This window comes from Patella vulgata, chromosome 9 (genome assembly GCF_932274485.2).
Source record: "Patella vulgata chromosome 9, xgPatVulg1.2, whole genome shotgun sequence".
Taxonomy (NCBI): domain Eukaryota; kingdom Metazoa; phylum Mollusca; class Gastropoda; family Patellidae; genus Patella; species Patella vulgata.
Window position 1 is genome coordinate 32,966,187 of NC_065887.2, and position 25,812 is coordinate 32,991,998.

Sequence of the window (25,812 nt, forward strand, 5' to 3'; positions counted from 1 at the left end):
TAAATAACATTTTAGGCCTATCTTTTATTAGTGCGAGGGTTAGGGTTGTCGACCATATTTATATATAATAAAATCTATATTTTTATCAAACTCTGTGTATTTAACCAAATCTATTTATTTGTCACTTATAATTTAATTAATTTTATATAGTCGGCGGTAACAAGGATTCATTAAGCATACATTATGCAAGAACAAAATCGGCCTATTGCAGGTCTTTTTTTAGGCCTGAAATGTTATAAAAACCATTAATTAGACATTAATTAACTTATCCAGACCATAATCAGCTCTCGATGTCAAGGCTTGCCTGCGATATTTGTTGGATTGCAGTCCGATTACAACATGATCGTTTATTTAGTGACTATAATTGTGTGAAACTGATTTGAGGCTTGGCATATATATAAATATTGTGGCGTAATTGTCGAGATATATGGAGATATTTATTTATGGTGGGTCACCCTAACAACTATCGATTTATTAAATCCGCACTTTATTATTTGAAAATCATTTGTGCCGTCGTGATGTATGGTTTCGGGTTTGTTGTTATAGTTTGTATATTATATTTTTCCTTATATCTATAATGCTGTTGATAACATTGAGAGAATACTCTTAGACATGTCGCGTAGACATATTAGTATCTATTAAATGTCATTCAAAGATTATATATGGTTGCAATTGTATCAAATTAACATTTAGCGATTAGTACTAACATACATTTATATACATATATATTGTCATTTTAAAAACAAAACACAAATTACCCTCTTCAATTAATCTCAATTCATACTATAAATAGTGATAGGTAAATTATAACTCAACGTGCACATACATGTACATTAATTGTGAAATAGTAGATATTTCTAATTTCTACACATTTTCATTCTATATTGACGCTAATCATCCCTCAAGCTTCATATACTACTTGTCAATACTTGTAAATTAATTTCATGGTTTTAATTGCTTAAACGTCTGGATAAATATATTTAAGCTCATTCAAACTAAACTCTTATAATTAACGGTAAGACCGTGTCCCGTCTAGGTGTCTAATTAAAGCTATTATGTTACTTGTTTAGTGTAAATTAGACGTGATTACCAACATGCATATAACTCAGACACAGTGCAATATCTATATTCACTCTGGAAATAATACATGTTGAACAACCTCATCGGATTTTAGAGACTAATTACTAATCATACTGAACATAATGTAAGTGATGTTAATTCTTTTTACCACGTTTTATTCAAAGTTACTTTGAAATCATTTATTGTATACATGTATGTATTTATATTTTAGACCTACCTGTTATTTAAAATTGTAATGATTATAACCACGTGTATATGGAAAGGGCAACTCTAAGTTTTGAAACTGCCTGATCCTTTTGCCACGGTCTTGCTTCACACCTGACAGTGCTTGTAGACTTGTTCGTTTCTAGCGTGTCTGGTATTGCCTTGTCTGGATGTTCTGCTGGAATTATCAACCACAGGGTACAGGATTTGATGGGACTCTGGTTAATATTCGTCTGATGGTAGTTGACGACTGGAGTTGTATCGCTTGACAATCTATGCTTGGATTTCAATGAGCATCAAAATGTTCATATTCACCTGTGGATATAATTTTAACATCAATCTCCTCAGGTCTCAAACTATTCCCAGAACTACACCGAAAATATCCAGTATTTGTTGATGATGGAGTTGTAAGACCTGTCCATATCAACTCAACCCCTCCGACTTGATGGTGACAGGCTTACAATTGAGTCGGATTCTTGTGAAACGGGCATTTTTCAATTACAACCTCTTTCTAAAGAATCCGTAACCTTTATCTTTATCTATTTTAATATTTTTCTACGCCCACATTTTCATATGGACGTATATTGTCGTCGCCGCTGTCCGTCCGTTCGTCCGGACGTCGTCCACAATTTGTTTGTGGACACTTTACAGGTCACAGTTCCTATCCGATTTTGACGAAACTTGAAATATAGGTTTATCGGTTCTTTTCGATATTTCATGTATCGGATCGAAACTTAACTTCATGGATTATGGCCCCTGATTGTACGAAAAATCACGTGTTTGGCTTGTGGACACTCTAGAGGTCACAATTTTTATCCGATTTAAATTTAAATGAAACTTGAAATGTATGTTTATAACCAAAGATCTCGATTCCTTTTGATATTTGCGCATATCGGACCGCATCTTCCTGGATTATGGCCCCTGATTGTACGAAAAATCGCGTTTTTAGGTTGTGGTACTCTAGAGGTCACAGTTTTTGCCAAGTAGATGAAATAAAAAAAAATATTTTCCACTTTTATAACCCAAAGATCTTGGTTGTTTTCGATATTTGCTCATATCGGATCGTAACTGCCTGAATTATGGCCCCTGATTGTACGAAAAATCGTGTTTTTAGCTTGTGGTCCCTCTAGAGGTCACAATTATTATCTGATTTACAAAATCGTTTAAATACATCACTGTTACACCGTAATGTTGGTTGAGTTCGAATTTCATGAAAATCGGACCAAAACTGTCGGACAAAATGACCGCCCCTCGTACGCAAAATAGTGTAAACATCTTGTATATCAAGGTTGTGGGCCCTCTAGAGGTCACAATATTGATCCGATTTTGATTAAACTTGAAATACATGTTTATAACCCACAGGCCTTGGTTCCTTTTGGAATTTGCGCATATCGGATCGTAACTTCCTGAATTAGGGCCCTTGATTGTACAAAATTTAGAGGTCACAATTTTTATCCAATTTAAAAAAAAACCGTGTGAATATATCACTGTTACACACTAAGATCTTGGTTTCTTTTGATAATCGCGCATATCCGAACGTAACTTCCTGGATTATTCAAAAAATCGGATTTTTAGCTTGCGGATTCTCTAGAGGTCACAATTTTTTTTTCCGATTTTAAAATCCGTTTAAATATATCACCATACCACCATAATGAAGGTTGAAGTCGAATTTCGGGAAAACTGAAATGAAACTGCTCAACAAAATGGCCCCTCTTTGTACGCAAATTGTGTAAAAGTATGTAATACGAAGGTTGTGGGCCCTCTAGAGGTCACAATTTTTATCCGTTTTGGATGAAAATTGAAATGTATGTTCATAACCCAAATATCACGGTTCCTGTCGATAATCGCGCATATCGGACCACATCTTCTTGGATTATGATCCCTGATTGTACAAAAAATCACATTATTTTTTTAGCTCGTTTTCTGTCCATCTCTTGCAAGATGTGGGCATATCTTGCATGGCAACCGCTTGTTATCAGATTTTGATGAAACTTAGAATATACTGTATGTTTATGTCCCAAAGATCTCGGTTTATTTCGCTATTCACGCATATCAGACCGTAACTTCCTGGATTATAGCCCCTGATTGTACGAAAAATCGTGTTTTTAGCTTGTGGACCCTCTAGAGGTCACAGTTTTTATCCAGTTTTTAAACCCGTTTAGATATTTCACAGTTGCACCATAATGATGGTTGAGTTCGCATTTCGTAAAAATCGGAAGGAAACTGTCCGAGAAAATGACCGCTCCTTGTACGCAAATAGTGTAAACGTATGTAATCAAGGTTTTGACCCCTCTAGAGGTCACAATTTTTACCAATTCTGATGAAACTTAAAATGTACCTTTATATCTCGAAGATCTCGGCTCCTGTAGATATTCCGTAACTTCCTGGATTATGTGTTAACTCGACACAAACTAGGTCATTTCAGGACTAACACATGGTTCAGTTTTATTTCATAATAAGCTTGCGCGTAGGGGTCTTTAGTAGCTACGAGAACGTAGCTAAAAACGTTGATATAATACTAATGTGCTGTTTTTTTTAGTTACGATTAGGTGTCTTTAGTTCCAAGTGGCAAACTCAATTTCTTTATTAATGCTTGTATTATAACATCTTAAAAATAAGATAATTTTATACTATTATCATCACTCGTCGATATTTTTTGTTATCACCCAAAGATCTTGGTTCCTTTTAATAATGGCGCATATGGGATCGTAACTTCCTGAATTATTGCCTTTGATTGTATAAAAAATCACGCTTTTAGATTGTGGTCCTTCTAGAAGTAACAATTTTTATCCGATTTACAAAGCCGTGTGAATATATCACCGTTACATCCTAATGATGGTAGAGTTCGAATTTCGTGAAAATCGGACCAGGACTACCGGACAAAATGGCCACCCAACCTTCGCAAATAGTGTAAATATAGGTATATCAAGGTTGTGGACCCTCTGGAGACCACAATTTTGATCCAGATTTGATGAAACGTGAAATACACGTTTATAACCCAAAGATCTTGTTTTCTGTCGATATTCGCGCATATCGGATAGTAACCTCCTGAATTATGACCCTTGATTGTACGAAAAATCGAGTTTTTAGCTTGTGGCCCCACTAGAGGTCACAATTTCTATCCTATTTAAAAAAAAACCCGTTACACCCTAAGTATGGTTTAGTTTGAATTTCGCGAAAATCGGGCCAAAATTGCCGGAAAAATGGCCACCCCTCGTACACAAATTGTTGAAATATATGATAAATCAAGGTTGTGGATCCTCTAGAGGCCACAATTTTGATTTGATTTCGATGAAGCTTTAAATTTAAGTTTATATCAAAAAGATCGTGGCTCCTTTCTATAATCGCGCTTATCCGAACGTAACTTCGTGGATTATGGCCCCTGATTTTGAAAAATCGCATTTTTAGCTCGTGAACCCGCTAGAAATTACAATTTGTAATCAATTTTAAAAAACGTTAAAATATATCACCGTTACACATCAATGGAGGTTGAGTTCAAATTTCGTAAAAATCTGACCCAAACTGCCAGACAAAATGGCCGCTCGTTGTACCGAAATAGTGTAAAAGTATGTAATACTAAGGTTTTGGGATCTCTAGAAGTCACAGTTTTTATCCGATTTTGAAGAAGCTTAAAAATCGCTTCTTTTTTTTTTTAGCTTGTTCTCCACCCATTTCGTACAAAATGTGGGCGTATCTTGTCTGGCAACCGCTGGCTTTTGTTCCGAAGGGAACAAACACTTGCTCGAATATTCAGAATAAACCATCTCTAGATGTTGTTTTGTCGTGTATAATTGACTTTAGTCCATGGAGCTTGATACGAAAACACCCTAGCAGTTATCTGATAGTGACCTAATCTCGGGTCTTTTAATATTCGGTCGCCTTGCCCCAAGCGAGTACGTATTTTTAGTTCAACGACTACTATGAGGGTGTTGTACATAAAGCTATACTTGGCGTCATGCTCTAATAGCGATATCTTCCTTTATTATTGATAGACTTGTATCTTCTTGTTTCGCAACATTTTGTGTTTTCTTTTCTCTTCAGTAATATGGATACTAACAAGACAATATTATGTGTCGGTCTTGTTTGTATAGATTTAAAAACTATAGTCAAGACATACCCATTGGAAGATTCGGGTCAAAGGTAAGTACTTTATCTTGGATTAACCATTACACTGTGTGTCAGTCACATGTCGAAATACTATAATTTAATCAACTGCGATATCACTTCGGTGGAATCGGACGTTAAATAAAGCTATTTCACACACACGATAATCCGGATCTTGGATTAATGATTAGTTGATTGATAATTGCCAATGATGCTTAGCACCAGTTATTATTTACTCCTAATAATTAATCCAAGCGGTGATTATTTGATGTTTCGTTTCACCTTTAAAAAAAAGTATGGTAATACATGTAATCAAAATGGCCATAGGCGTATCCGAAATCTAATAACACACTAATGTTACTTGTCTTATAATTGAATGTCACAAATTTGTATTGAATTAACTATATGGATTAAAACATTTTATCTGGAGCTACTCTATGGCGGTATATTAGATTCAAAATTCTAACTTTTGTTCATGTAATTTTTAACTTCTGTTCTTGTAATTTCTAACTTCTATTCATGTAACTTTTAACTTATATTCATGTAATTTCTAACTTCTATTCATTTAACTTTTAAATTAAGACAATGTATAATCCAACTTCTTTATTTGTTCAGTGTAAATTTTAATTCTATTTCACCTAAATTCTATTTAGACGAAAAACGTTTTCTTCATTGATGCTTTACACGTTTAGCATGAACATAACGAATTTAGAATTTTTACACTTCTGCCTAGCAACCATCATTATGAAGTCGTTTGGTGTCGCCACTGCGTGCTCGTTTGGTGATTGCGCACCTGGTCGGGACCATTATGTTGATATAAACGAGTCGATCTTCGTCTGGTTGATGGTTGGCCAGAGTGCTGAAATTTAGAGAGAGGGATAAATGGGGTTTAACGACCACTCTACACAAACTAGGTCATTTCGGGATTACATATGGCTCAATTTTATTTCAATAATTCGCTTGCGCGGAGGGGTCTATCAGTGGATGGAAACCGGAGGACCCAGAGAAAACCCTAGAGGTTGGACAAGCGACGCTACTCCTTGTCACGTACAATCGGGGAATCGATGCTGAGATTGTAAACAACATCGAACGTGATATGGTTGGCAAATACTATTTTAAATATAAGCTAAACAACATTTTTTTTTTTGAAGACACGTAAAGGATTTAGAGAATTTTATATGATTTTTTTTACAGTTACGCCAATATTAATATTTATATACTGTTGATCTGTATTCTGTTACTGCTTTAACAAAAATGTCACTTTATAATGATAAACTTTTTCTTGAAATGGTTCAAAGATATAAATTTAGAAATCCCATATTGTGGGAATGAAACAGCCCTTAAAGAAGACCGGGCCCTAAGTTCACAAAGCATTCTCAGACTTATGTTGAGAATTTGCTCAACTTTCAATCACTGTTTATGAGAAATATCTTTGATGCAGAAACACAAAACTTTGCACATGGTTTCTTATTGATGAATTTGATACATTAAAACAACAAAAGTTTTATAACGGGCTATATTTTAGTTAAAATAAGGTGAACAAGTTTAAGTAAATTCTCAACTTAAGCCTGAGAATGCTTTGTGAACTCGGGGCCGGGTTAATCTGTTCATGCGGATAGCGGTGAAGTTGTAATTTCTGATATTCCTTCATTATACCGATCTGTCTAACTTTATGGTAGTATTTTTCCAACAATATTTTATTCAAGGTGCATAAAGCGATACGGAATTTCATAGATAGCGGTGTTCTTGACGTAATTAAACTAAAATGAAATGGGGTTTATCGTCCTACTTTTCTACACCAACTGGTCTAATGAAGACGAACTTACGCTATACAGTGTGCCATGGGTAAAATTTAGCCCAGACAGCGGCGCAACTGTCTCCTTTCGAATTACAGTTGCCAATGGTTTTCGTCCGATCCGAACGAATATAGGCACTGCCCCTGCCTACAATAACGACCGCCCCCGCTAATCACAGGGACGGAACTAATGTCAGAAACATTATAAAGCTTAGTTTTGCCAATGTGTATACTAGTTGACCCATAGATATATATATATATTTCTATGATGTAACCGATATCTCCCGGCGTGGTTCTCCCTCCCTTGTTATTGATACATGGCGGGGGTCTGCCACATTTTTTTTTTAGAGCAGTGAAAGAATATAGACCAAAAAAATTCTCCAAATCCTGCACTTGTCTTTAAAAAAAATGACTGAACAAATGCTGTTTAGCTTATAATATATTTGAAATAGTATTTGCAAACCATATCACGTTCGATGTTATTTTCAATTTTAACACTCCGCCAAACCATTCAACCTGGCAAAGAGCGAGTCGTTTGTATCAACATAATGGCCCCGATTAGGTGCTCAATCGCCAAATTGAGCACACGGTGGCGACACCAAACGACGTCATAATGATGGTAGCTAGATAGAAGTATCAAAATTCTCAATTTGATCGACGTTCATGATTAACATGTAAAGCGACGATAAAGTAGACATTTTTCATCTTAATAATAGAAATACGGTGAAACAGAATTCAAATTTACACTGAACAAATAAAGACGTTGGATTATACATTGTCTTAATTTAGAAATAACATGAATAGAAGTTAGAAATTACATGAATAGAAGTTAGAAACTAGAACTGCGATGCAGTAATGACGGGTTTCACCGGTGCCACGTTACCCTTAAACTTATGTCACATTCGGTACCAATGAAACCTTTAAACAGATTTCCACATAAGCATTGCACACGTGCTATGAAATGGACGCAGAATCAACCAAATCCATCAATATCAATTCCATTTATACATTTGTTAACATTCGCTAGATATGTCAAAAAAGTGATCCTGACAAAATTTATTACTAACGTACCACTAAGTTAGCTGACTATCTAATGGGAACTTAAAATGTGAAAAAAGTCTTAAAAAGTGATCCTGACAAAATTGATTATTTCTCGACAAAGAAAGGTGGTAGAAGCAATTTTTGGACATCTATATGATCGTATTGATTCAATCTATATCTCCATTGGAATCAAATATCATAATGTTAAACGAATAATAAATGTAACTCACTTCACAAAAATATTTGTTTTGAAGGCTAAAAATACAGTTTTTGCCAAAACGACATTACTTCCGCTGGTAATGAAAATGTTAAATTAGTGCCATGAAATCATAAATGGCATCAGGCATCACATGGTGAAAATTTTATGAAAATCGAATAATAATTGACACTTTTATAGACCAAAAACCTTGAAAAGTGACTAGTAGAAAATCGTCTATTTCTCTGCAACCGTAAAAGTTAGGAACCATTTTGAGGTATCTGTATGATCGTATTGGTTCATTCTATTTGTTGATTGCAATCAAATGTCATAATTTTAAAAACATTACAAATCAGATTCATTTGAATAAAATATAATGTTTTGAAGGCTATAAATACAGTTTTTGCCCATAATACGCCATTTCCGGTGACAGTGAAAATGTAAAATTGGATCCGCCCAGTCAAAAATGGCATTAGGCATCATATGGTGAAAAAAAAATAGAAAATCGGATTATAATTAACTCTTTTACAGGCAAAATAACGTGAAAAGTGACTCATGCAAAATTGCCTATTTCTCGGCAACTGCTACTTGTGACATAGATTGTCATCGTATGGATTAATGCTACAGGTTCGGGAAAGTTGTCAAGAAATATTTTAAAATATGAAAAGCCTGAATGCATTGTAAATAGCTCATTTTTACACCTTTTTTCAGCTTTAAATCAAAATGATGCAAATCCAAGCCGAAATATTTTGCGTCTTTAGTATGAGCATTCATCTTGATCTATTAGATTTGTAAACATTAATATTTGCTTTTTAAAAGACCTTTCGACACGTCAAAATTGAAGTTTTGGGCAAAATTACGTCACTTCCGGGGTGCCGACAGAAACTTTTATAGGTAGAAGTAAGTTGAGAATTTGCACCAGGTAGGCTTTTCTTTTACACAAATCAGGCAATAAATAATTAACCCAGAACCCATACACTGAAATTAAAATGCGAAAAATCTTAAAAAGTGATCCTGACAAAATTGGTTATTTCTCGGCAAGGGAAGATGTTAGAAACAATTTTGTGATATCAATATGATCGTATTGATTGATACTATTTGTCCATAGGAATCAAATATCATAATTTTACACCAATAATGAATATCGCTTACTTCAAACAATTACTTGTTTTTAGAGGCTAAAAATACAGTTTTTGCTAAAGTGACGGTACTTTCGGTGATAATGAAAATACTAAATTACTTGTATGAAATCGTAAATGGCATTATGTATCACACAGTGAAATTGTTATGAAAATCGAATAATAATTGACACTTTTATGGACCAAAAACCTTGAAAAAGGACCTGCTGAAAATCGCCTATTTCTCCGCAACTGAACAAGTTAGAAACCATTTTGTGATATCTATATGATCGCATGGGTTCATTCTATTAGTTGATTGGAATCAAATATCATAATTTTAAAAACATTACAAATCAGACTCATAAGTGACTCATGCAAAATTGACCATTTCTCGGCAACTGCTCATATAACAAACTAATTTTCACATACATTCTCTTCGTATGGATTATTGCTACAAGTTTATGAAAGTTGTGAAAAAATATTTTAAAATATGAAAAGCCTGAATGGGTTGTAAATAGCTCATTTTTACACCTTTTTTCACCTTTAAATCGAAATGGCGCAAATACAAAACCCAAATTTAAAAAAGCGAGTCCGAGATTTTTTGCGCCTTTTGTAGGGGCATTTATCTTGATGTATCAGATTTGCAAAAATTAACATTTGCTAGTGAAAAGACATTCCGACTCGACAAAATTGTAGTTTTTAGCAAATTTGCACCATAAAAAGCGGACAATAAATAATTAACCTAGAACCGATAATCTGAATTAGCCAATAGCGGCCAAGAAAAATTATCGAGACAAAAAATGTTCACATTTTTGCTCAAATCAGACGACCCCTTAACCCTGGGTAAAATGCCATAAAAAATTATTCATTAATAAAAAAGTTTTTTGTCAAAATTTAAATTTTCAAAATTTGGCGCCTAATATCTCCGAAGATTCATCGAAAATCAAAAATCTAAACTACTGTAGCTATGTGCCCTGTCTCAGGCTATGTCAAAATGTATCCAATGTTAAAATCCGACGATTATTGTTAATATTACTGTAGTATTTTAAAAAACGACAACTTTGCCGTTTAATCTCTAAGTCACACCCACTTTCCCAGTAAAACCGAAGACATCGAATTAATCCGACAAGTAGTTTCTGAGATATGTTCAAGTGGAAAAAAAATAATAATAATAAGAATAATCTTAAAGGGACAATAACACTCTTGCTGGCTTGACAGCTCCAGAAAATAACAAATAGCCTTATTCTAAGTACTAGATGTGTTAGTGTCCTACCTGTTGTGTAAATTATCCATTAAATCCTATTTTACTTGTTCAGAGGGTTCAAAAATATTTTTAAGATCCAAGTCACATTTGAAAAGCTTTACGTCAGGCTTTTCAAATCATTTAGTTGAATTTTTCCAATTTTTAAAATTAGGTGTGTTAAGATGAAATTTGTATCATCAATTAATTGGAATATTGTAAAATAGTACAATTTGTTGACCAGAATAAAGATTGGGACATATTATTCAGTTACAACTAGAGTGGTATTGAGCCTTTAACAAAAACAATAGTGTTTCACACAAGCTACGCAGTGTGAAACCCTAATTAAACGATAGCCTGTTATAATTTTGAATCTAATATACCGCCATACTGCTCTCCTTTGTGTAACATTTTTCGGACAGCGATTATTATTTGTGGATGCAGCTGCAACAGTCTGGTTGGATGGTTGGAATTCAGGTTGACATAGTGTCGGATTTCGGTTGCGAGCCAATTAGAAACTTTGAAGTTACTTAATTTACGGGCTAGAATAGCAGAAAAATGCCACTTAAAGTTGCTGTTTTCACGGGCTGGAATAGCAGGAAAACGCTCGTACGCCTGTGTACCACGGGACCATAATTTATCTGATATTTCTAGCAATTAAAAAATTTAAAAATCACGTCATGATCCAAATGTAAGCGTTATCAAGCTTTTTCATTACTTTTTCTTCGGCGGTGTATTTTTGGGCTTAATAACCGTATTAAACATTTACATTTTAAGTTCTCCGTTGTGTTACCGGCATCTCATTGTTTTCATCCACCAAATAAGCTGTAAAGACATACATGTACAATGTACTAAACGTTGGTTTATCAGATGTGTTTATTTTTACCTACGATTGTAGATCCTTTACTTGGTACCTTCACACCTCTACCACTTCCCCGTGGTCGTAAAGGAATGTGTAGGGTGACGAAAAAAGGGGTGGGTAGATTTGGTCACAGGCACTTGAAGGGATTAAACTAAGATTTCTTACTACTGTTTGACTATATATTACAGCTAGTAAGAAATTTTATTTTAATCCCTTCAAGTGCCTGTGGATTTGGTGTGTTCTAAAGATTTTCCGACATGTTGAAATAGCTTTATTTAATAGCTTTAACAAAATCACATCTGATTGACTAATGTTTTAGCCATTAAAAGAGCGAAGAACTTGAAAACTATGGAAGACAAAACAGCTCTTTATTCAGTGTTTTTAATTCTTAGTTCTCAATTCACAGTACTTAATTCTTATGTCTGCATTTGATGTCGTATTTCGACATATGTACAGTAAAATTAAAATTTGTATCTTAAAATCAATATTTGTTTTACAAATCAGACATTTGTGACATCAGATTTGTAAATTGTATTATGTTGTTTAATTCAATTTTATTTTAATATAAAGCTGAAATTTATTTTAGAAAATCAGAAAAATAACCTACATTTACATTTCATCAGGGACATACAACGAAAAACAAATCTCGAACAACATATTTCCATATACAAATGTCCAAATACCAATCTTGCAAAACATTTTTCCAAGAACATTTATCAAAAAAATCGGAACATTATGACAACATGAGTCAAAGTCAGTCTGACATACAATAAGTCACCATACAATAATGTGTAATGCGACCGAGCATTAAATAAAATGAGTTGAAAGTGGTCTATTTTTAGTAATTAGGTTATATTTTGGTAGCGACATATTTCTTTGCACAAACGAAAGATGAATTTAAATCTTCTAAATCATGTAATAATGAATTACCACGGGGGGAAATAAATAATACTCGTATATTCTAAGAGCGATAGAAAAAGACTAGCCGGTAATGCACTACACGATAACTGGAATTTTTATTAAGACCGAAAAACAAAGACTGTCGTAAAATCTCAACTAAATGGTCACTAACATTCCCGTGGTTAAGATATGATAATCCCACACAAAAGATGTATTGTCAGGTGTGATTTTAATCCTTTGTTTTCTTTTACATAACAATTGATAGACGTTACTTTACTTGAAACAATGAAGATTTACCCTCGCCGCCATTTTGAAATACATGTATATTTTTTGTGCAAATATCTTTACATTTTATCGAGTGAAAATACTAGCACGATATTGTTTGATCTCCATACATATCAACACGAGTTAATATATTGATAAGTTTAAAAAGTATGTTAATTATTGTACATTTTTATGACTTTGAATTATTTAAATGGGTTAATCACTCGGCACTACTTTTTCCCCGAGATAAAAAGTCAACAGCCTTACCCGTCACGCACGCAATACGCACTGGTTAATTAAAAGATCATTTTGCCAGAAACATAACGCCAAGAATAGTTTTGTGACTGGTTCTTAGAATTTTAGAAAGTCGGCTCTTGTAGCGCACGCTGCCTCCAGTGACCATAAAACGTCATTTAAATGGGTTAATCACTCGGCACTACTTTTTCCCCGAGAGAAAAAGTCAACAGCCTTACCCGTCACGCACGCAATACGCACTGGTTAATTAAAAGATCATTTTGCCAGAAACATAACGCCAAGAATAGTTTTGTGACTGGTTCTTAGAATTTTAGAAAGTCGGCTCTTGTAGCGCATGCTGCCTCCAGTGACCATAAAACGTCACTTGAACACGAAAGTCGACTATTTAAATCACACTGATCATCAGTGAATATTGGCTAGGCCTCTACAATCCCTGATAAGGATGAGATCGATGCGACTTAATGAGCCCCAAATATTAACTTTTTTCCTCCGAAAAATTAAATTCGAAAACATTTTATGTATTAGAAAAATAAATAAAGACATTTGAAGTATTTGTAGGTAAAAAATATTTCGTATTTATTGTAAATGGGTATTAAAATGAGTAAAAGGCACCATTCTGCCCGAGCCAGTCTTATGTAAACAGTGCACGCACCATTGAGCCAATGATTGACGCCGCGTCATATGACGTCACGTGTTCAAGACAGTCATCTTTTACAGAGATATTAGAAGACTATCGTAATCCTCTGTGAAACAGATTGTATTTAAAGATGTTATACCACAATAGTTCCATCTGAGTTCCGACGAGTATATACGGGTGACGTTGTAAATAAAGTAAGAAATAGTGTACTTGCGATGAATGTATAAATAAATAAATAAATAAATGATGATAATTGATTACATGTGTTCCTTTATTTATTAGGAGGGTCTGTGGGTATAAATGCTGATGTGAGATTGAATTTCAATCTGACTGTCCTTGATCCAATTAAACCCGATCGACATTTCAATAGCATTTTGTTTTGTCGCTTCTTATTATGTGCTAAAAATAGCGTCACTTTCCCCTTGTGAAAAATGACCGGCTGTGAAAATTTTGAAGTGGAAGCCCTGGTTCAGGCGATCGAAATTATAATTGTTTTAACATGGTACATGCATCCATACAGTGTTCTATGGAGGAAGTCTGACCCGGATAGCGACTCTACGACCTACTCCTATATCAAATTCCAACTGTCAAGGGATCTTTTACGTGCACACCAATGTGTACACGGGACCTCGGTTTTCCGTCCCATTCGAACGATTATACGTTGTCTCTTGGCATGCCCTTTTACCTACACCTGACAATGGGTACCACGCCGGAAAACCCAATGAACTTCTCTGCCAATGCAGGGATCGAACACGGGACCGCCAGGTTAGCGAGCCAACGTCTTGCTCACTTAGCCACCGTGCCTCCGTGATACTCACTCTTCGCCGGCGTGGCGCCGTGAAGGTGAACAGATACAGCTTTAGCAGAAGTACGAAATAAAACATACTTTCTAAATGTAGATTTGGTTAATGGGTTGATGTTACTATTGCTTCGGGAATATACTACTATTTTCTTTATATATTTCAGGACCTTGGATACTATTAAAGAGAGGGGTGGTAATGCATCTAACACAGCGACTGTCTTATCATCTATTGGTTGTAATGTAGAATTTTTGGGAACAGTTGCAGATTGTGAGAATATTAAGTAAGTTCTTTTCCACCGAAATTAAACAATCATTTGTAGTCCCGACAGGGATTATGGCCATAAAAATAACTTGCGGTGTAAAAATTATTTAAATCGATGAATATTTGGGTTAGAAAGTCGACGTATTTAATAATTTAGTACCATTAACACTTAGTTTAGTTTAAACATATTTTATTTTTCATGGAATGACAATAGAATGAGACACAAGTTCTCCTTTACATAAATTTATAAAACATAAAGCATATTACAATAAGTTACACTTATATCAGACAAACCCCTTAGTATACTTGTATACTATTGTTATGGTCCAATGATAGTATACAGTATATATATAGATGTAATGTTTGATAAATGACATAAAAATAAATTGGTTTGATAAATTATTATTTATTTATTAAATGATAGAACAAATTACATAGTACTGCCAAATCGATACCAAATAGACACCCGGAATGTTAATGAACAAAGTTAATTCCATACAATACTAATAAAATTGTTGTATGTAATGACAAAATGGAATACAATAGACATTTACAGGATATTTACAAGGTTTAAAGTCATATTACAAGTAGTTTGTGAAGCATCTAGAAATAACTAACATACACAGAACTGACCAAAGAAATATGCACTATTCTAGAATTTATAAATTGATATAGAACCCTTTCATGATTTAAAAACAAATATAAAATGAAACCTGTACATAAAAAGAGCACCCATGGAATAATAAACAAGCACCAGGATTACAGGCTATTAAAACATAAATGAAACATAAATATAATAGTAAATGGAAAATATTAAATAATATGTACAAAATATTTACATACAATTCATGTATGTGGCTAATTGAGTATGAGATGTTGGCTCCCTAACCTATAGGTCCTGTGTTTGGTCACTGTGTTGGCCGAGAAAGTTCATCTGCCAGTGATGTGGGACGGAGGGCCTGGCAAGGGACAACGTAAAGTGGCATGCACTTAAATGAACCACTGACAGTTGGAATTCGATACAAGAGTAGACAGTAACATTGCTGTCCGGGCAAAATTATTCACATAGCACACTGCGTGGTTAATGCCCATCGTCATTAGCCCAGTTTATATTTAATCTACATTTATTTTTAAAATTATTCCTATTTAATACTTTAAAATTGTTGACCAAATTCTACGTGATTTAGAGGTAACAATACGGTCTATATTGTATATAAATTTCTGGAGAGCATTACAAACTGCTTCAGTTTGCGAGGGGTATTTAACATTCAAAACAAGAAAAGATTTTAATAACAGGTCCTGAAAGATAAAGAGTAGGCTACAAATACATTTTCTATGGTTCACATTAACTGAGGCGGACAACGACCATATACGACCACATTTCAATGAATAATAAGGCTGTCAATAGAATAAATTTACAGCTATGGTGTGCCTATAACTCTTTTGTCGAGATTTTTCAACTTGATTTATTCCTCACGGATCAATGAACTTCAACAATAATATTTTGCTCTAATGATCTCCAATTACAAAATAAAGCAGACATTTTCTGATATTTTTTGGTTCAAAATTCAAAAAAAGACGTCACACACGCCTAAACATGTATACTATTTTCAAGACGGAGAAACACCTATGGCTGAAATAATTTTGACATAGCGGCTGAATGGTGTGTGTGTGTGTGTGTGGGGGGGGGGGGGGATAACTGTATATTTTGTTTTTTCTTATACTGAATTTAGGTACATTTCAACCAACCAACTAACACAAAAATTCAAAAAGGTATTATCTGGTTGATGCCTAGGTTAATTTTTATGTTTGCTAAAATGTCTAAAGAAAATGCCTAAAACAAAGATGGCGCCGTTAAAAATAAAATGACCATATACATTCTGGACAGATTGTCTACCTACTGACCCGAGCTGTAGGGTTTCTGGTAATTCCAAGCATTTGAACAACTAATGATGATTAAGCACAATTTGAGAGAAAAATTAGATAGATTCATAAGATTGTTGAATTACTGGAAGGCTTTATAATATACCGTATATTTCTCCTAGTCCGCCATATTAAAAATACTCACTTCCGGTGAATACGGATTGTTTAACTTTTATTAAATAACATTAAATAATTTACATATATAAAAATTATTGATTTAACATTTATTAAATAACATTAAATAATTTACACAAATAAAAATGCATTACAATTTACACATTTAACTTTTATTAAATGGCATTAAATAGCATTTGGTCTGCTTGACTTTATTCAGTACTTGTACCATTGTGTATTAAATTTCGGCCACCTCTATTATTGGAGATAAAGCGAATATTAACCTGAACGTTTGCCATTTTAAAATAAATAGATATCGACCATCTATTTATATTAATATATAGTGAATTGAATTCATGTTTGAAGGTATAACGCCGGCATGAGCTGTGTTCGAAATGTCATTAATTAGTTGGTTAATAAATTTTATTAAGAGCTCATTAACACTGAACACTAGTGAACAGGTCTTGAGTGACTACTTTTAAACAGAGTATAGTTTTAAGATCAATTAAAGGATTAACAGTCTGCCGGCATAGTGGGAACACACCGAAACTAGTTGCCTCTTCCAGTAGTGTAACCTGCCTGATACCCCACATAATATTAGCGTTGCACTCAGACAGTGTAATGCTACATTTAAATACACGTAGTTTACATCCGGGTATAGGATAAGCATTACCCCTCAAGAATATTTTGTAAATTACACTTTCATTTTAATTATTACACCAACGCGGGTGTAATTTGTTTTGTTGGATATTTATTTCAAGCCAACGACTTCTTTTAGAAAACTTGAAATTGGCTATAGTCATCTATGATAATTAGTATTGTGCGTTTAGCCCGACCCAGATTACATGTAGACCGTCTACTTCGCTTCATTTTACAACGACGTTAAATTGACAAATATCCATCAGACGGATTCAAATTCAACTGCTGTTGGGCAATTAGACAATCTGTATAAATTTACAATGAATATAAATCATGAAGGAAAATCAATATCCTTATCCGTAAAACGTAGCTCAATAATGTGGTTTATTGGTTTTATCGTTGGCACTCAAAGTTTTAAAAAAGATTTTTCTTAGTCTATCTCTTTTACGACATTCGCGTCTTAATCTCGAGTTAAACCAGATTTTGCCACCTTTCCATAATATTACTTCCCGTGTAGGGACACAGACCTTTTCTATGTTTATAAAGGTATTTGTAAACTTTGTGCATAAGTATTCTATGTCATAATCATCGCTTTCCAAAAAAATCCCAATTTGTTTTGCGGACCTTTATTTTCATTAATTCATAATCAGCGTGTTGTTAGTCCCAGACTTGGCGTTTGAAACTTTTACTAACCAGTCGAAGATTTAATTGTGATATATGTTCCATCATGATCGCTAATATCTCTATCAAAATTTAAAGTATCAGCGTCAACTATTTAACAGAATCTGTAATTACAATAGGGTCTAGCAGTGAGTTATTCCCAGTTCCAGTATTAAAATAATTCGGTTTATTGATAACATTCACTGACTAAAAACATATCCATTATTTGTAACGGAAGTTCTTCCTGAAAATTTTTGTTTAGATCGCCTAGACATACAATATTAGAACTTCGTCCAAGGCTCTTTTTAGCATAAATTCAAAGTGTTGCCAATAGTAAATGTGTGATTGCCTCTCCGATCTATAATTAATATTAACCAGAATTTTATTCGTTTTGATTGTTAATTCAAACCAGATCTGTATGTTCCAAATCAATACTCCATTTAATAGCAATGTAATGTTTATAATATAATATTACCCCCCCCCCCCAATCATTACCGTCTTCATTAGCCCAGTCGGAGCAGAACAGTAGGACATTAAACCCCATTTCATTTCGTTTCATTTTTTTGAAATTAAAGTTTTATTTCGGTAGAGTAATCCTACATACGCACAGACATGGGCGATTGCAATAGGCGATGGTCTATACACGTGGGCGTATGCTTTCTTGTATTGTCAGAATGTGTATCTTTAATAATAACATTATGTTTTCTTGTATTGCCAGAATGTGTATCTTTAATAATAACATTATGTTTATGTTTTCTTGTATTGCCAGAAGATGTATCTTTAATAATAACATTATGTTTTCTTGTATTGCCAGACTTTGATAATAACATTACGTTTTTTGTTGTTTTGTTTTTTTGTATTTAGTTTTCTACGATCTGACTGCAATGAGTTTGGTATAAATATTGAAAATTGTGCAGTTTGTCCCAGAACAAAATGTCCACTATCTATCGTCATTATCAATACAGAAAATGGATCTAGAACTATACTCCATAGCAACAAGTGAGTCACATATAAGATTTTAAACTGTTTGGTAGTAATAAATCAACTATACTGATACCAGTAAGTCGAACTATTCACGAAAACCTTAACTGAAATATGTTAAGGATATAGCATTTTCATTGGTTAATTGTTAAAATCCCTACACAAATATATAAGATTAGTTTTTCGTAATAAAGTCCCTGTATGAAAATCTTCAATACAAATAAATCTTTGACCGCCAGTAAAAGAAGTAAGAAAAGGGCGATTTTGCGTGAGTTGTCCGTACAGCTGAATTTCGAGTATTCTGAATCGACTGTCTGTAATATATGTTTGAGACATTTACGAATCAGTTGCTAAGTTTCTATTTATGAGTTTAACTAACCCCCTGCAAAATATGTTTTTCTTAGTGCACTTAGGGTTATTTTGGCGTAGGTTATTTTGAATGTGGTGTCAACTATTTGCTTTTGTGAAAGAGATAATGAGCTTTAATCTTTCTAACCGAGACGAAGACCAACAATGGACTAACGGATCTTTAAATTGAATTATGGTCTACTGTAGTTGCTAACGATTTAGAGTGAGAATGTAACTTTCGGTAGCCTTTCGTATGAAATAAAAATTCAATATCGAGTTTAATACGATTGGTCTGAGACCATCATCTTCATCTCTTGGCCAATGTATAAAAATAACTGTGCTACCTTTTTATACGTCCACATTATGAATGAATGTGGGCGTATATTGCCGTTGCCCCTATCTCTGTGTGTGGGCGTGTGTGTCCGTGTGTCGCCTACAGACCGCAATTCTTAACTGGTCGTCTTGAAACTTTACATACTTATTCCTTCACCCGAAGTATGATCCTATTGTTTTTGGTGCATGACTGGCTCTCAGGGGCAAAGCCACGCCCATTTTTTGTATTTGTTTGTTTGTCGTCTACAGACAGCATTTCTTAACGGATCCGCTTCAAATTTGGATACTTATTCTTATACCCTAAGGATGATCATTATAGTTTTTGGTGCATGCCAAATACTCACGGACAGAACCACGCCCGTTGTTTTGTATTTATCGTCTACAGACTGCAATTCTGTGCATAGCCACTTCCAATATTCGTGTTTAGGGCCTATCGTATACATGCCGCAATTCTGATTGGATAATCTTGGAACTTGGTATGCTTGGACGGCAGCTATTAATTTGGGTGCACGACCCCCCCCCCCCACACACACACAATTTCTGGGTGGTGCCACACCCCACACCCACTTTTTGTTAATATTTTGTCTGTAAATAATCTGCCAGTTGCAATTATTAACAGATTTGGATCCAATTCGACATGATTCATCATAGGGTTGTATCTATTTATATTGGTGACGAAGCCACGCCCAATTATTTTGTTTGTCTACAGGTTGGAATTCTGAATAGGTCACCTTGGGACTTGGCATATTTATTCCTTATACCGTAAGGGCAGCAACTATTTATTTTGGTGCATGTCCCGACCCCCCAGGGGTGGTGTCACACCCACTTTTTGTTAATGTTTTTTCTGTAAATACTATACAGGTTGCAATTATGAACAGATTTTGTTCAAATTCAGCTTATCAATCATTTCACTAACAGGGTTTTACCTATTTATATTGTTCCATCTCCAACTCCCAGGGGCAGAGCCAGGCTCAATTTCTGTGTTTATCGTCTACAGACTGCAATTCTAAATGGATCATCTTGGAACTTGGCATATTTATTTGTTATACCGTAAAGATAGCAACTATTTATTTTGGTGCATGCCCCGACGGCCCGACCCACTTGGGTGGTGTCACACCCACATTTTTGTTAATAATTATAGTCTATAAATTTTGGCAAAACAAACCCAACACCTAGCCTTCTTTGCCTCTTGTCATATTACAGTCGTTGCAGCCATTTCATATTTCATTCTCTTCATTTTAAAAAATACATATCAATCAAAGCAGGAATGTGGACGTATATTGCAGCGGTAGCGTTGCTCTTGTTCATGCAAGCCTCTACCTTCCACTTGATGGCCTTTTTAGGCTCGGTTGTGTCTAACAATTACATCCGATTTTGCACTAAATAGTATATATTTTTAACATTTCAAATGTATGTGAATGACCAGGATTATTGTGTCTTTTACTCGCTTTCATGAACCTAAGGAATCCCAAATACTTTACAAAATGTACTGTTTGTTCTTCTAGATCTTTAAGAGAACTTAAATGTGAAGACTTCAAGAAGCTGGATTTAAAGAAATATAAATGGATACATTTTGAGGTATGTCATTATCTAAAGTTTTTGTGTTGATTTTCTGTATTTGTTAAAATTTTACGTACACAGATGAAGTAAGTGCTGTGATATAATCGATTGGGTGCTCCTGAGTCGACATAATCTCCCTATTTTTGTCCTGGGGCCGGTTGCTCAAAACTGAGTTATTTTAACAATCCCTTAAATTCTACCGGATCGTTATCTTGCTAACGTGTCGTTTGGTAACGGTACGTTAAATTTCTAGTGCTGGAAAGTCAATTTCATTATCGTTAGCTGAAGGGCTGATTAAAGTTAATCCAAGAGAAGACTGTTTGGTCATTGGATGAATTTTAGAATTTTAAATTCAATGTTCATAGAAGTTAGTATTAACAAGAAACTGAAGAAAGTAGGACAACTGTGCAATCTGTTCACAAACCTTGATTAAAGACAAAATGATAACTGTAGAATTCCCTACAGAAAACACTATAAAAATCTATAGAAAACTGTAGTATTTTCTGTTGGAAAAATTATAGGATTGGCAGTACAGTAACTGTAGAATATTTGAGGCCGTTATTTCCAATCTGATTAAAATACAGATCTATATTTCGTTTCGTTTTTTTAAACTTACGATGGCCTACACTACATCAAGATTTGACCAGTTGTACTCGAAGATCGTGTCAGGGTCGTACGAGTGGCTTTTGACCTATGACGTCAGACATTGAATAATCAATCAGCGTTGACGTTTCTAGTGGTTTACCCACAGTTCCGTTCATGGCACGCCAAGAATTCGCCGTAACAGACAATTTCATTGGCTTATCCCTCACTTCAACCAAAACGCCGTTAACATAACAACTCTTCCAGATCCTAGTGTAGTAAAACGAAATTTTGAACTATAAAAATTCTACAGAAAATTACAATGATAGTCGATGACTTTTTGTTAAGGGAATACTTCGACTGACAGCCGACTAATGCCATCGTTAAACAGATAAGGGAGCCCAACACCGTAATCATATTGATTGTTTATTGATGTTAATGAAAAAAAACATGACAGACGGACTGATAGAAATTAATAACAACCGCTTTGTGTAAACTTTCAAAAGACTTATAAAATGAGCAAATATATGTTGCTAACAGATTCTCCCGCCCGAATTCGTCATCGGGATTAAAAAAAAAAGAACACAGCCACTGAGTATTCAAGGCAATCAGATATGACTGAAATACTACACGTGATTGAAATCTTTATTGCTATATGGTGTAAATGTATATAAATCATGGGGTTTTTTTTATCAGGGACGACCTAATAAAGATGAGATTTATCTGATGATGAATCATGTAAGAAGATATAATAAATCAGTTGATGATGAAGATAAAATTGTTATTTCGTTAGAAATAGAGAAGATACGACCAATATTATTAGGTATTGTTTTAATCCACATTGTATATTGTCTGTGTTCTCTCATCCATATTTTCCCCGTTTGTACGTGACAAGGAGTACGTTCGCCTGTTCAACCTCGTGGCTTTATTCCAGGTCTTCCGGTTTCCTCCCACTGCTAAAGACACCTACGCGAAAGCGAATCATTGAAATCAAATTGAACCATGTGTTAGTCCCAAAATGACCTAGTTTGTGTCGAGTTTGTAAGACAAGGTCAGGTTTCGACTGGTTAACAAGCTCATTCACAGGCAATCAATTACTTCGCACACCAAATACAAACTAGATTCACCAGAAACACAAATATTTTAAATAGGAGGGACAACGGCGATTACATACGTCGAGTTTTTTGATTTGCCGGCAGACTGCATTGCATAGAAATTATACCCAGAAACTTTAGATTTATTAAACGAAACAAGGCCAGTAGAATGTATGAGAATGTTTGTTTGTTCTCTACGGTACAATTGGTTTAATTTATATAAATTTTAGAATAACTTTATAATAACCATTTTAAAAACTGTTTAAGGGTGCCAAGTATTTTGTGTTTGGTGCAGTATTGAATGATGAAACCGACAACATTAATTATTATGAAGAAAGTCGAGATAAACTCTTGTATTATATTTTGGAAACAAATTATGACTGAAATTCAGAGAGCACAAACCATTTCCATAATTGAATGTAATAATGTATAATTTTTTTAATCTTTCCCATTTCCAATTTAATTTTGAATTTCAGACGATTTAATTGAATTGGCAGATTACACCTTCCTTAGTAAAGATTATGCACAGTTTCTGGGTTATGATGATATGACGTCATGTGTTAGAGGGATGTCTGAAACGGGGTAAGTTTCTACCAAGCTTAATTATTATTGTGAGAGGCGGATTTCCGTATTTGTTTTTGATTGGAAGAATGTATACAGTTTAAATCATAACTAAATTCAAATCAGGTCAATGATATTATCAAACAAATTTTACAACTAAATAAATGAAATGAAATGAAATGGGGTTTAACGTCCTACTGTTCTGCTCGTATACTGGGCTAATGAAGACGGGCATAAGCCATACAGTGTGCTATGAGGGAATTTTTGGCCGGGCAGCGGCACTATCGCCTACTCTCATATCGAATTCCAACTGCCAAGGGATCTATTACGTGCATTCCAATGTATACACGGGTGCTCGGTTTTTCGTAGCAATGTAAGTACCGGTTACCTTTGGTTTTGTAAATACTCTTCGAAACTCACCCAAATAAATAAGTAGCTGTTTTTCCGTAAGTATGCTCTAGCCTCTAAAGGATTATTGTAAACTAATATTTAGAGAAGGGAGAAAGAGATATAAATTGGTTTAATGTCCATTCAACACATACTAGGTCATTTCGGGGCTAAGACTTACAGGGCCGTAACTAGCTCAGAGCATCGAGGGGGGCGGGAAGTGTTCTCGGGGGTGCTGTAAAATTGACGGACAATGTATATCTATTTTTATGGTTGACAATGTTTTCACAGGGAGGGGGGGGGGGCAAAGCCCCCCCCCCCTCTGCCCCCTACCTAGTTACTGGCCTGAACACTTTTAATTCAATAATTCGATTTCAGTTGTAGGAAACCAGAGGACCCGGGGAAAACCCACGGCATTTGACCTAATAACAGATCATACGGTCTAAAGCGCACACGTTAGAACATTGGGCCATCCCCCACTCTCAATTTGAGAAGCAATCAACAATTATTGTTCCACTGTGCCTTCATATTTTCTATACGAAAAGAACATCCTGGTTCACATTTATTTCAAGAGTAAATTTACACTGTTGCACTACCCTCTTAAAGTTATAGAAATCGTTTTGGTTAACGGTATTTTTTAAAATGAATTCTGTAAATTTGTTTCAGGAAAACTATTTTCTGTGCTTGGGGAGAGCAAGGGGCTGCAGCCAAAATTCCAGATGGGCCTGTAGTGACTTCTAAAGCGTTCAAACCTCCACAAGTTATAGATACCACAGGAGCTGGGGATACCTTTATAGCAGGCTGTATATATAGTTTATGTAGAAATCTGAGTTTGGGTAATTGTGTTGAAATCGGATGTCGTTTAGCTGGTGCAAAATGTGGTATAATGGGACTCAAAGATATACATTCTGTCAAAAAAATGATACTAAATAAGATTGATAACTTTTAACTACTATGCCCTGATTATAAAACATACTAATATATTACATGACTGTTGATGTATGTAGAACATAAATCATGCTGTACATCCTAATTTATTTCAATAATTGTACGACTTCATTTAAATTGGCATATTACATTACAATGAAGGCTACAGTTATCCATATATTATTTCTACGGTAATCTTTATATGCCCAGCAAACAATGGACTTTTGATGGGCTCGTTATTCTTTGTGGGACACAATAACTCTGCTTATAATTGAGCTAGAACTTTAAAAGTTGATATAGTATAGATAAGCTTGGATATCTGTTTGGGACTTGAGGCAATAATGAATTACGGAGGAACTTGGTTGTTATGAAAGACTATTATTAATTATGTTCTTAAAAATAGAGATGACAAAATCTAATGTTATTTTAACTATATATATATATATATATCTATTTTTTACCTGGACGTATTTTTATATATATATATTTATGTATATATGAATGAAAAATTATTGTATTTTTTTATATTATTTTGTTATAACAACTGTACTTTAAAGTGGGTCATGCGGTTGTAATAAAGAAATTTATGAATGAAATTCTTTAAAAGATTAATTCATTTGTGGGAAGACAAGTGATATCGTTGGAGCCTCTGTAATAAAATAAACGGAATGTAGTGCAGAGGGTAGTAATTCGTTGCAAATTTTTCGATACCTTCCAAAGGTTTAGACAACCCATAGCTATTTGAAAGTATTCATGACGTAGATAAAGTAAAAAATAGATTGATTTTGTCGTCAAGCTGCGATTTTGCTCATATTCCGATACCAGTTTGGATTCAAAATGTCCTTTTCTGAAATTATGTGATAATGGCTATCTTGTTTTTATGGTAACTGTACAAACATATGCTTTAGCACCCACTGAATTGCTTTCATTATCATATGTTCAA

At 34.4% G+C, this 25,812-nt stretch overlaps 1 protein-coding gene across 2 annotated transcripts; it reads left to right on the forward strand.

Annotated features, from left to right (window-relative positions):
• Nucleotides 1-5,006: 5,006 nt before the first annotated feature.
• On the forward strand, nucleotides 5,007-25,465 carry LOC126832627 (ketohexokinase). Of its 2 annotated transcripts, XM_050563482.2 has the most exons (8): nucleotides 5,007-5,177; nucleotides 5,326-5,424; nucleotides 14,663-14,779; nucleotides 18,961-19,095; nucleotides 21,264-21,336; nucleotides 22,597-22,723; nucleotides 23,471-23,576; nucleotides 24,609-25,465. In XM_050563482.2, exons 2-8 carry the CDS (start codon nucleotides 5,330-5,332, stop codon nucleotides 24,889-24,891), a joined length of 936 nt encoding a protein of 311 aa, XP_050419439.1. In that variant the 5' UTR covers nucleotides 5,007-5,177; nucleotides 5,326-5,329; the 3' UTR covers nucleotides 24,892-25,465. The 2 variants fall into 2 exon arrangements, with proteins under 2 accessions (XP_050419439.1, XP_050419438.1); XM_050563481.2 differs by lacking the exon at nucleotides 5,007-5,177 and having other exon boundaries at nucleotides 5,218-5,424.
• Nucleotides 25,466-25,812: the final 347 nt, after the last annotated feature.